Source organism: Eublepharis macularius, chromosome 1, assembly GCF_028583425.1.
Source record: "Eublepharis macularius isolate TG4126 chromosome 1, MPM_Emac_v1.0, whole genome shotgun sequence".
In the NCBI taxonomy this organism is placed as follows: Eukaryota; Metazoa; Chordata; class Lepidosauria; order Squamata; family Eublepharidae; genus Eublepharis; species Eublepharis macularius.
In genome coordinates, this window is record NC_072790.1 from 231,459,482 (window position 1) to 231,472,812 (window position 13,331).

Sequence of the window (13,331 nt, forward strand, 5' to 3'; positions counted from 1 at the left end):
ATTATCTTGTTGTACAGCCTCACAACAGCCTTATAAGGTAGGGCAGCATTAATATCCGTACACTGCACATGGGAATCTCGGAAAAAACACCCCGCCTCAACCCCGCCTAAGGAGATCAAGGCTGAGGCAAAATTCAAACGGAGTTCGGGACAAGGTGAGCAGGGCAGGGGGAGAACTGCCTCCTACCTGAATTTTAATAGCAGCCGGGACCTGCTTTGACAAGAGGTGCCAGCGAGTTGCAAAGTCCTGCCGGACAAGGAAGCCTCTCATGTGGGCCTGCAGCTGAACGACCAACCGCACGTTCGATTTCCAGAGGCGTTCTCGGTCATGGGCAGCTGTCACTCTGGTGATTGCAAACTGCAGCAAAGAAACAGGTGGAGTCAGAAGGAGGAACGGTCTGAACGCAAGGGCACAAAAAGGGAAGGGGGCATGACCTCAGATCCTTGGCATCAGTTGGCAACCATGTGAACAGCAATCCTGAAAAACCCAGGTCGTAACTTCCCCTGGAGCCAGGCAGAGAAGTTGCAGGAGATAGGGGGGGGGCACCTGGTCTCTTTCCTCCATCTCAGCTTATTTGATTGCTCATTTAAGAACGGTTTTGTTCTTGCTCCTTTCCTTCTAAACCCCTAACTGCAAAAGGAGAGGCAGCATAAGCAAAGGTAAGCAAGACAGGGAGAACATCTTGTCGAGGAACTGTTTGGCTTCACAAGTCCTTCCTCTTTCCCCCACCTTTGGAGGCAAGGCCATAAGGAACAGGGTCTTTTCAGTGATTGCCCCCGCCAAACCCACACTTTAGAATGCCCTCTCCCCTTTCCCATCACCAGATCCTTCTCTGGACATTTGCTGCTGCCAAGGAACATCTTTTTAAAAAAATCACAAATTCATCATTACTCATTTGTTTTTTACTTTCTGCTTTCTGATGGCTCTCTTTGCTGTTCTATTTATGCTGGTGTTATGGTTAACTGGGTTCTATCCTACGGCTTGAACCCACTGGAGCATTTCTGAGGGCAGAATTTTTTTTTTTACTCCCCTCCCACGCTGCAGCCCAAAACGCCACTACAAACTGCTGCTCCACAAACAGCACTTCATGGGGGCATTTTGGGGTTGCAGCTGCAGAAAGGGGGGGGCATAAAAAAACAAATCATGCTTCAGGAGCAGAAAACCACAGGGGAACCCAAGCCAACTTGTTTAAAAAAATTAGTGCTGCTTAATGTTTTTTTAAAAAATCATATTGTGTTGTAGTTTATATATTTACATGTGTAGTAATTGTACACCTCCTTGGACACAATTATAAATATTTAAAATGAATAAATAAGGGGGCCAGAGGCTCAACAAAACCCATTTTCGCTTCATATGCTTGTCTCCCGTAGAAACATCATACTTTATCTTCAAAAGCCTGGCTATTATGTGGCCACATCTTATCTAGGCAGCATAATATACAGCCAGGATCTCCGTGTCCTTACGCTTTGGACCGACTTTGTCCTTCAACCAGTAAGCCCTTGTTTCAGTAAACAGAGAGGAAAGACTGAAACTCTTAGCCGTTGCTAAGTGACTGTGGAAGCATTCTCCAACCAAATCCAGGTGTACTCTGAAACGGTCCTGCTAACCAACACCACAAAAGATAACAAGAAAAAAAATTAACTTGGCCTGGCAAGGTCATGCATACCATGGCAGTTGGTGTGCATTCTGCTGAGGTCACAGGCCGGGATGAAGTGCTGATATAGAATATAGAATATGCCTCTTAAAAACCTAAGAGCATAAAGTTCCCTCAACTACACAGTGGATACAAAAAATATCCATTAAATGGTAATGGATACGATATCTGAACGGCTAATACTGAATGACAACTTCAACTTCCAACCTTGTTTCTTGGAAAAATGGTCCTCTTTTTTGGATCATGTAACTAGTTATGCATCATCATATATTTCTTTACCCGAAAAAATACTCAAGACTGTACTTTACTAATAAGGTGTAACTCAGCTCTCTACTTTTCCAATACTTTAATGGATATTGCATTTATTATGGATGATTATTGAATTGTTAATAAGTTGTTTAAATTGTAAATATTGTAAATAAATATTCGGAAAATTGTAAATAAATATTTTGTAAATTGTAAATAAAATTGTAAATAAATATTTGGAAAATTAAATTTAAAAATATTTTAAAAACCGTAAGAGCAGCCCTGCTGAATCAGATTAGCGGTCCGTCTAGTCCAACATCCTGTTTCATACAGCAGCCAACCATCAAACAAGGCACAGAAGTCAAGGCCTTCCCCTGACGTCACCTCAGGCTGTGGCAAACCAGACCGCGGCCCCATGCAAGATACTCCCATCCCGAGAGGCAGTGGTGGGACCTAGCAGAGGCCTGTTCCTGAGTGGAATTGGCCTCTGAAGTAATCTTATTACTGAAACATTTTGACCAAGTGGTTTATAGGTATGGTAGGGTTAGACAAAATGGCGGCTCAGAATACAGTGTAGCAACCAAAAGACCAAGCTAAGAATCACAAGTACCCCAGTTTAGATCTCTGTTTCTGTTCAAGGCTTGGCAGCTGGCAGGAGACTTACTGAGTTGTGGGGGGCCCTCACCAGCAATGTCATGACATTGCCAGATATTCCCCTACCATGTGGTAAGTCTCCCCAATCACTCCCCCATTTCCCCTAAAATTTCCCCTTCCTCCTCCCTGGTAAAGCAGACGTTTTCCTCCCAGTGGGAGACATGGCCTCCCTACCCCTAGCTCTGGGTTTCAGAAGTTTACTGCCTCTGAATATGGAGATTCCCTTTAGTTACCATGGCTAGGAGCCATGGATGGATCTCTCCTCCATGTATCTACCTCACCCCCTTTTAGGTTTGGTGTAGTGGTTAAGAGCGCAGGACTCTAATCTGGAGAACCAGGTTTGATTCCTCACTCCTCCACTTGAAGCCAGCTGGGTGGCCTTGGGTCAGTCACAGCCCTATCAGAGCTCTCTCAGCCCCACTCACCTCACAGGGTGTTTTGTTGTGGGGATAATAATAACATACTTTGTAAACCGCTCTGAGTGAGTGTTAAGTCATCCTGAAAGGCGGTATATAAATCGAATGTTGTTTTGTTGTTGTTGTTATTATTATTATTAAAGCCATCTATGCTCATGGCCAGTGCTATCTCCACTGACAGTGAATTACGCAATTTAATTACTGGTTAAATCAACTTCATTGAGCGCCCTCAAGTTCTAGTACTGTGGGAAAGGGGAGAAAAGCATAATTTTATAAACCTGTATCGTGTCACTCTGGGTACTCTTTTTTCTGAACAGAAAAGTCTCAAACTTTCCAGCCCCTCAATAATCTTCGTCACCTTCTTCTGTACTTCACCATATATTCATATGAGAAGGTCCATGACTGCCTTGGATTCGTTCACAAAGCTTCTCCTCAGCCTTTCGCCCTGAATATGACTCACAAAAAAACCCCTACCACATGGAACAATAAATGCCCAGAAACGAAAACTGCCACTGAAAATGCTTCAGGTGGAGCAGTGACAGTTGGCATCAAACAGCAGGAAAGAACATCCAAGAGGCAATGCTAAGAAGAACATAGGGAGATGGTGCGAGTTCATATTAGGCTCACTGACAAAGCTAAAGTCAGACATTTCTGGTCTCATGTGACAAAAAAGCTTCAAGGATGTTACTGTTATGCCAACTTCTACTGCCTGTTACCGTTGAAGGCTTATTACAAATTGGTGGTTGCATTAAGCAGACACAATCTTAATGTCTGCTGAAAAGTGATTATCCCCTGTCTTCCAGGAACCCTGTGGTTCAGCTAGGAAGCTACTGGTTGAGAATCGAAATTATTTCCTGGAATGCCACAGGACTCAAGACATCGCCAGCAAAGGGATTCACTCAGACTGTTTAATTTAAAGATTGTTCAGGCAACGAATATTTGTTCTCCGCAGGGCTTTTTTTCTGGGAAAGAGGTGGTGGAACTCAGTGGGTTGCCCTTGGAGAAAATGGTCACATGGCTGGTGGCCCCGGCCCCTGATCTCCAGACAGAGGGGAGTTTAGATTGCTCTCCGTGCAATCCCCTCTGTCTGGAGATCAGGGGGCAGGGCCACCAGCCATGCGACCATTTTCAAGAGGTTCTGGAACTCCGTTCCACCGCGTTCCAGCTGAAAAAAAGCCCTGGTTCTCCGAACTGATTGGTTTCTGCAAATTCACATGTACAATGTTAAATATGAAACGAGTTTAAATACTGATGTCTTTCACACCAGAATACAAGCCAATGTCAGAAGAAGAGGGGCGCACCTGGATTTCCTCCCTGCTGAGATGTGTGGGATTAAGGACACAGGGGCGCGGCTGATCCCACAAGCCTTCAAACGTCTGGAGGCTGAAGTAATACTCTGCTCCATCTTTCAGCTTGTGCCGGACCCAGTGGGCTTTTGCATTCCCTGCATGTCAAAGAGAATTAAAGAACAAACAGAGTAATGCCATCAGCTTATGCAGATGACAGCAAGTGCAATGTCAGCGTTGCAAACACTCCTCGTGCACAGTGAAGGATCTTGTCGCAGCCCCCTTTACAATGGCTTCTTCCCTGATTTGTTGGTAGAGATGTGAGAACCTGGAGCGGAAAGCCCCTTTCCCCTACTCCCTCCCCCAGACCCTTTTTTCCATCGGGAAAGCTGGGAAATGTTGATGAGCATTGGAACAAAATACTTAAACTGCAGAAATATACAATATTTTCAAGGGTTTTTTTGTTTTTTTAAGTGCAAATAGTTTGGGCAACAATTAATATGGTATAATGTGCTTAATGATAGTGCATTATTAAAGACTTGTGTTTTCAGTGTTATAAAGTTTATCTTAATAGCCAAACATGTTAGCAGTCCTACCTACTGTGACTATGAGAGTTTCTGTCCAAATAATACACTTTCTTTTGTTTACTAGAGAAGTTATTTTCTTATTTTTCCTACCTTTCACAGGGCAAAAATTAAAGATAATGTTCTACAGTAGTAGAGGGTGCAACAGTTTGCAACTCTTTGTCAAGTATTGGGTACAACTGCAATTTCTTATAGAAAATGAAGACTTTTGTACTTTTAAATGCCATAAATACACCAAATAGCACAATTTTATATGCTAAGTTAAAAATGATGCTTTTTATTGTCACTAAATCACTTAAGTTTTGATTTGATAGGAAAGTAAATATTGCTTATATCAGAGTTTGGTAAAATAACTATGATTAGTGCAACTACCCAAACGTGCACCACACCACTAACCATGGTTGGTTAAGGATATGCCAGACCAGCATTTGAAACCATGGTTTGAAGTGGGATGGTTTACCAGTTTTCTATGGTTTTGCATGATTTATTTATTAATTTATAACCCACTTTTCTCCCCAATGGGGACACAAAGTGGCTTACATTGTTTTCCTCTCTTCACCACAACGCTGTGAGGTAAGTTAGACTGACAGTGTGTGGCTGACCCAAGGTCACTGTGGCAGCTCATTGTGCTGCCACCACTTTTATATATATGTGTGTGTGTGTGTTATATACATAGTGTGGCAGCAACCAGGAGGGAATTGGGGGAGGAGAGAAGACAGACTTCTGAGGTAAACTGCCCTCTGGTCCAAATCCCACACTCTGGCTTCTCCTTTTATTTGTTTAAACCTCCTCAGTCACTCACAATCAGAAGAAGGGCTTTATTTAACCGGATGGTAGTGGGTAAATCTTTGTATTCCCTGAAGGGTTCTTAAAGTTGTGACCCTACATAAATAATATGGTATTTGGTGGTGGAGAGTGCCCTCAAGTCATAGCTGACTTACAGCTACCCCTGGTAGGGTTTTCATGGCAAGAGACTAACAGAGGTGATTTGCCATTGCCTGCCTCTGCAACCCTGGTCTTCCTTGGAGGTCTCCCATCCAATTACTAACCAAGGCCGACCCTGCTTAGCTTCTGAGATCTGAAGAGATCAGAAGCTTGGCTATCCGGGTCAGGGTAATACGGTACTTAATGGTGAGGTAAATATAACCCCCTTCATACAACTGTTTTGACTTGACAAGCAAGATGTAGATGGAACTGCACAACAAACATTTATTTACAGAAAATAAATTATAACACAGTGTAGGTTTAGCGTGGAATAATCAAATGTACGACTGGATCTCAGTGCACTCCCCAGAGGTTATATGTTTCTGCGCCTTGTGAGTAAATGCTTTGAACTGAGTCTTAGTTAACAGAGGGTGGAATGGATTCCTTTTTCTTCAGATAGGGTTCCTCAGCTTTTAAGGTCCAAAGTAACCTTTTACTCAGAGCTTACAGGCTTACACTCAGGTTCCAGGTGGCAATTTTCCCTCATAGAGATTCTAGTCATAGAACCTGTACACAAAAAGCTAGAACTGACGGGTCCTTCACAGGATGCTTGTTTATTTCACTTTTAAAAAGTTTCCTTCTCTAACTTGACCCCATACCCTAACTAAAATCCAAAATAAAAAGCCTGATTAAGCTTATGCTGTTCTCCAAAGCCACCCAAAGCCCTCTCTGATGGAAAAAAGTATCTCTTTTCCCTTCTTAAGCTGAGGCTGGCTCTTCCCTTCCCAAGCAGTGGAGCTCCAGCAGCTTTGATTGGCTGGAAATCACTGGGATTTGCATAAGGCTTAAATCACCAAGATTGGTTCAGAGCCCCAGAGGACAGGCAGGACTTTGGAATTAGTTGCCACATCATCCAGCAGGCTTCCACGGCGGAGCGGGTATTCGAACCCGGGTCTCCCAGATCCTAGTCTGACTCTCTGACCATTACACCACACTCTGTCTCTCATTAATGCAGACAACCTGGCTCAGTCCTGACTTGTTCTCTAGTACTGTTCTTCACACAGTCCTCCAGACCACAGAGAAGCCTGGCCAGAGCACTCAAAACCAACACTTCTCTGGCCTTTCATGGCCTCTTGCTAGCCAAGTAAAATCACCTCTTTCTCTTTCCACTGATACAAGCCACAAGCAAAAGAGGGAGAAAAATGATTTTACTCTATTCCCCCTCATCATAGCTTTCCCTCCATACACACACCCTGGTGCATTTTGCTCTTGAGATGCTCCTTTTTCTCATAGAGGAGTTTTGAGACAAGCAGCTGGCTGCTCAGAGGAGAAAGCAGGGAAAGATCTGTTCTGCCAACTTCTTTCACTGGACACAATCTGATGACTAAAAGGACACTCTCCCCCCCCCCATCCACGCTTACCTGGTGATTTTCTAGCCGCCATGATGGCATTAAGCTGCACCTGATACGCTCTGGCACAGTCCATCACCACGCCACACAGGGACACACCTGGATTGCGTAGGACCCTGACCGTTTGTGCTGCGTTTCCCTCTTTTATGGCCTGATTAATAGCGGCAATGCCTAGAGCCACTGTGGAAGAGAAAAGGAAAAAAGGAGCTAGAGAAGGCAAGGACATGTTGACAGGAGAGACCGCGGATCTTTTTTTTTTCTGGTTTGAAGGTCACACCAAAACATCTCATACACATATGGAAGCCAAATTCATCAGGTCTAGCCACTTGCTGAGAAGTCGGCCCAGCATTTCTGCTAATTAGCTTCCTACCAGCCCATCCCAGTTAGACTTCCTGGAAAAGACAGGATCAGAAACACACACAGCTCAGAATTAAACCAGAAAAGCCAAGAGGGCGTCCATACTTCTCTTTGCTGCTTCTGAGTCCTGGTTGGCTTTGGCAACCCCCGCCTGAATCTCTTCCCACCACAGCATGGCTCCGGTGTCCCCGCTTGCCTAGGACAGAAGAGATTAAAAGGACCTCAGAATCCTGTTGTGGGTGAGGCTGGCTCTGAGAAGAGGGCCAGCCAGTGACTACTCTTGTAACTGTTTTAGTGGCTAAATAGTTAAGTGGTTTAGTGGTTAAGAGCACAGGACTCTAATCTGGAGAACTGGGTCTGATTCCTCATTCCTCCACTTGAAGCCAGCTGGGTGACCTTGGGTCAGTCACAGTTTCTCTGAGCTCTCTCAGCCCCACCCACCTCACAGGGTGATTGTCATGAGGATAATAATAACATACTTTGTAAACCGCTTTGAGTGGGTGTTAAGTCATCCTGAAGGGTGGTATATAAATCGAATGTTGTTTTTGTTGTTGTTGTTATTAAATGTAACCTCCATGTTTCAATGCAATGTGCCAATGGAGTGCCAGAAGCTCTGCTTGAGGGTTTCCCAGAAACACCTGGCTGGCCACCATTGGAAACAGGAACTGGACCAGACAGACCTTTGGTCTGTTCCAGCAGGGCTCTTCTTATGCTCTTCTGTGCATAAGATGGTGGGAGCCACTCCAAAAAGTCTTCCCAATGAAAAGCAAGGCTGTGTGGTGAAGGAGGAACACAAGATAACCCTCAATATCCCTCCAGCCGAGGCCTTGGGCAGTGAAATGTTACTTAGTGCTAGAACACTTGTTTATCCAAGCAGAAGACTCCAGGTTCAGTCCGTGGCATCTCTGGAAACAACTGTTGGGAAAGATCATTCTCTGCCCCTGAGCCACTGCCACTCACAGTAGATGTCACATGACCAGGCAGACCAATGGTCCGACATAGTACAAGTGAGAGCCAAGCTATAAGAGAGGAATTACACGAGGAGGAGTACGTGAAGGGAGTCACAATGTTAGCTGGGAAGCTGAGTTTTAAAAGACAGATTGGAAGGCTTTGTCAATTTCCCCTCTCTGCAGAGCCAGGGGAGATGGCTCCTCAGAGGGTTTGTTAATTTCCTCTTTGCCTCCTAAATGCTCTATCAGTTTCACCTCCCCTTCTAAGAGGCAAAGAGGAAATAAATAACCTTCTGAGCTGCCATCTCCCCTGGCTCTGTAGAGAGGGAAAAGTGACAAAGCCGATCTCTTTTAAAACTCAGCTTCCCAGCTAACATTGCGACTCCCTTCACGTGCTCCTCCTCGTGTAATTCCTCTCTTGTAGCTTAGCTCTCAGCTTGACTTCCAAAGGGGTGGGACACATAGCTTAGTGGCAGGGCCCATGCCTTGTGCAGAGAGGGACCCAGGCTGAATCCTTGGCCCCTCCAGTTAAAAAGAGAAAAGGGCTGGAAAATAATAATAATATTTGATTTATATACTGTCCTTCAGGATGACTTAACACCCACTCAGAGCGGTTTACAAAGTATGTTATTATTATCCCCACAATCACCCTGTGAGGTGGGCAATTCTTTCTGTGTAACAGCCTTTATTTATTTATACCCTGCCTTTGTCCCTAATGGGACCCCAAAGCAGCTTATATTGTTCTCCTCTCATCCTTTTTATTCTCAAAACAACCCTGTGAGGTAGGTTAGTCAGAGAGTAAGATCAGTCCAAGGTCACTCAGAAAACTCTCAGGTTCACATAATGCTAGTTTGGGAACCCAGAGGACACTCCTTACAACACACACACGTACTCAAGCTAACCTCCCCCTGTTGATCTGTCTGAATTAACAAGATTTCATTGAGTTTCCACTAATGGCCTTGTTTTAGTATCCATAGAACATGGAGAGAGAATGCTATGGATATTCTCTCCTAAATGCTCCAACCGAAATGTCACCTCCTACCTCCTCCTACCTGCATTTTCTGCTTCCGTGCACGGATCAGAACATCATGGTACCGCTTAGCATTTGGCAGGGTCACGCCACACAGGCCAGCAGACGGCAGCAGCAAAGCAGTGAGCATTTTTTCTGGGCTACCCTGGTCCAAAGCCTCGTTGACCAGTCGGACAGCAAGGATTTCTGCCAAAAGGGAGAGAGGGCAGGAAGAAGACAGTGGGGCTTCAGTTCAGCCAATCTCCACACAGAGAAGGGCAGCCAAAACCCAGTTGCAGGGGGCTTGCTAACGTCCAATGCATTCTGACAGCTCAGAACACATGGGCGAAAGATTTAGTAAGTCCGTGGTGGCCTCACATACACAGTAGGCAGGCTGCACTTCACTTACACTGAAGTTTAGGAAAAAGTCATTCATTTAGTCCTGTGTGTTTTGCAAAGTTCCCAAACCAACCCTGCAAGGATTTATACAAACAACAGCTAAGCTTGACAGCAGCAGAGACTTCGTCAGTCTAGAATTTGGAAGTTCAGATTTTCTTGAATTCTGAAAAAAGATCCTTGAGAACTGGGTCACACTGGAATTGCTCCCCCATCCAAAGCAATGGAGTAGCAATAGAAGAGCATGATTCCTATAAGGAATTCTCCATGCAACAGTTCTCCACAAATCCAACACACGAAGAAGCTGACCACGTGAACTCACTTTTGGACTCTTACCCCCAGTTTGTATCTTTATCGCAGGTGTCCTTAATGTGGTGCCCATGGGTGCCACAGTGCCGACACCGTTACTGGCACCCACCAAGCCTTTTTAGAAAGTGGGCAGGGCAAAGTAGGGCTTTTGCCAAGCAAGGCTTCTGATTAGCCCCTGGAGATCTGATTGGCTGTACAGATTTTAAAATATTGCTTTGACAGCAGCTGCCTCCACAGCGCAAGGATCTTCACTGTGTGGCCGAAGGTAAGCTGCAGCAGCTATTTTATGGCTAGCTTTGTCTCCTGCAGCCATGGCTCCATGGCAAAGCATCTGTTTTGCATGCAGAAAGTCCCAAGTTCAATCCTCGGCGTATTCAGTTAAAAGGACCAGGCAGTAGGTGATGTGAAAGACCTCTGCCTGAGACCCCTGAGAGCTGCTGCCAGTCAGAGTGGACAATACTGACCTTATGGACCAAGAGTCTAACTCAGTATGAAGTAGCTTCACGGGTTCACCTCTGCCAGTGAACTCAAGGTGGCTTACCAAGTCAATTTTTAAAAAATGCATTATATAATCATTAAGTACTAATACTCGCATAATGGTTAAAATCACCAATGTCAGCATCCCCCCACAAGCAGACTGCACTGTTAAGAAACTGAGCCCCAAAGATTTATGAACCTTTTGACGACTTACTGTTGTTTTCCTCTTGGACCAAGACATTCACATCATTCACGGATGCCTGGATGTCATTCCAGCTCAGGAACTCACTCCTTCCTTCTTGAGAGTGGTGCTTCCGTTTCAATAAGTCATCAAAATAACTGTGGAAAATTATAAATGTCTCTCTTTTCCCAGTCATCATCACCCAAGTTTATATATACCTAAAGAATGAGCGTACCCCGATTGCACAGAAAAATACAGATTGGGCATAGAACCTAACCTTTAAAAAAAGTATTTAGGTCTTTTGATTGTGAAGGGGATGGTGTCAGCTCTTCTCACTTCCATCTCCACCTGCAAGGTTGTTCTGGTACCCCAGGAGGGGGGGTACCAGACGTGGAGGGGCAGCCATCCATCTTTGCACTGCCTTTTCTGTGCATGCAGCATCAGGGGTCAGGTGAGGGAAGTGATTCTTGAAAGCAGAGTGAACGAATATAAACCAGGGGGATTTAAAATCATTGGCTGAAATCAAGTTTCTCTATTTTGAAATGTATTTATTTAAAATATTTGTTAAACCTTTTCTCCTAGGGAAAAAAACACAAGAAGCCAAGATGTCTTACATACATTAAAAAAAACATAGAACACCGCACTGAAAGCAAGGAAAACTACAGTCATACCACATCATCTTGCCAAGAGACAATTCTCTACCATTCCACACTAGCTCACAAAAACTCTAAGAAGGAATGCTTGTTTTTTAAAAATCAAGAAGGCAGGTGTTCTTCTCTGTTCTTCTGCTAGCCCATTCTAAAGAACTCGAGCAATGTCTGAGAAAGCCCGTAAGTGGGAAGCAGGTGAGTATTTATCCTCAAGCAAAAAGCGGTAGAAAGAACAAAGCTGGTGTGTATTTCCTGAACATGCATACATATGGATTGGTTGCTATAACAATTTAACACACATCTGTAACGCAAGAGTCTTTACAGAAGACACAGAAGCATGACCCCAAAACTTTAGTTATGAATCTTCAGTGTGGCACTGATGGGCACCATGGTGATGGCCAATGTGTCCCCTGGTTTCCACATCCTCTTCCCCCTCCAACATCTCTTCCCCATAGCAATGAAACAGTCCTGGCTTTCCTCCACCTTGTTAGATCAAGGGATGCTTAAGAAGAGCCCAAGAGACATCACCTCTGTCTTTGCAGGGAGCAGCAATTTGAAAACAGCTGCCTCTATCATAGGAGGATGCTTGGCTTGTAGCCTCTCAACATGTTGTGACTGGCCAAGGCCCCCACAGCAGCCATTTGTCAGTTGTCCCACTCAGCAGCCATTTTGTGATGGCAGCTACCCTATGTGAAGGCCAGGGTCTTTCAGAGATGTAAAGCTCACCCTGTATGGTCTCCGCCCCAACTCTCCATCTGACAAATTTAACCCGAGTAGTTTCTGAATGTAGTAAATTCAGCAGCCGTGAGGGAAACAGAAAAAAAGTAACTTTGATTTATCCAAGGATATCCCACAGAAGGGGAAATAAGTGGCTCAGAAAAGAGGGTAGAAAGTATTCACACACGTAACACAGACTTGCTGGGCACATTCATTTATAAAGTTATAGTTGATAATCTCAGAGAGTAAAGAACAGTTGGTAGCCAAGTTTGCATTCTTGAGGTGAATATTGGCCTTCCCACATCCTCAAGACTCTCACAGTATAAGCGTGAGCTCCTCTCAGAAAACATAGATCATTCTCTTAGATTCCTTCAGACGCTGGGGCTTTGAGATAACTACTCCCAGCTCTCCTCCCCCAGCTAGCCTGCTTTATCCCTAAAGACAGATTCGGAGACTTCCAAAGTCTCCTGAGACAGGTTCTGCCCCATCTCACACTCCAGAGATGCAAACCCTATCTGCCACATTCACATGTTTAGCCTGCTTATACACAAGGCAGACTCTGAGACAGGATCTCTCCACTCTCTATCTCTCAGAAGGTATGATCTGAGCTGACAGCATAACAGCTTATTCTCTCTCATCCCCACCGCTCCCTGCTTCTCCAGCCCTTCCAGGGATTTTGAGAAGCTGCAGGCTCCTCATACATCAAACATTACCAATCCCAAGAAGGGCCTGGAGATCTCCTGGAATTACAACTAATCTCCAGACAAGACAGATCAGTTCCCCTGGAGGAAATGACTGCTTTGGAGGGTGGAATCTATGGCATTATATCTTCCTGAGCCCCCAGCCCCTCCCTAAACTGCGACCTCCCCAGGCTCCACCCCCAAAATCTCCAGGTATTTCCTAACCTGGAGGTGGAGTCACCACAACCGCCTTCTTTTTAAAATTCCACAGGCTAAACGAGACCGGAGACCTCTCTGATATCTGCTTAGATAAAGCAAGTGCTGGAAAGACTGTTCCCTGCCTGAGATTTTGAAATGCTGCCACCAGTGGTAAACAGCTCAATTGTACAATGCAGCATCATGGGCTATTGGAGAAGGCCCATAGCTCTGCGA

General features: G+C 44.8%; 1 protein-coding gene across 1 annotated transcript in view; it reads right to left on the bottom strand.

The window, feature by feature from the left end:
* IQGAP3 (IQ motif containing GTPase activating protein 3) overlaps positions 1-13,331 on the bottom strand; it is a 63,583-nt gene that overhangs the window by 28,408 nt on the left and 21,844 nt on the right. Inside the window, exons 14-19 of the mRNA XM_054975664.1 lie at positions 10,886-11,010; positions 9,533-9,696; positions 7,636-7,726; positions 7,186-7,353; positions 4,272-4,414; positions 187-357 (exon numbers count right to left, since the gene is read on the bottom strand). Coding sequence (XP_054831639.1) covers positions 187-357; positions 4,272-4,414; positions 7,186-7,353; positions 7,636-7,726; positions 9,533-9,696; positions 10,886-11,010 — 862 coding nt within the window. The remainder of the gene's footprint in view (positions 1-186; positions 358-4,271; positions 4,415-7,185; positions 7,354-7,635; positions 7,727-9,532; positions 9,697-10,885; positions 11,011-13,331) is intronic.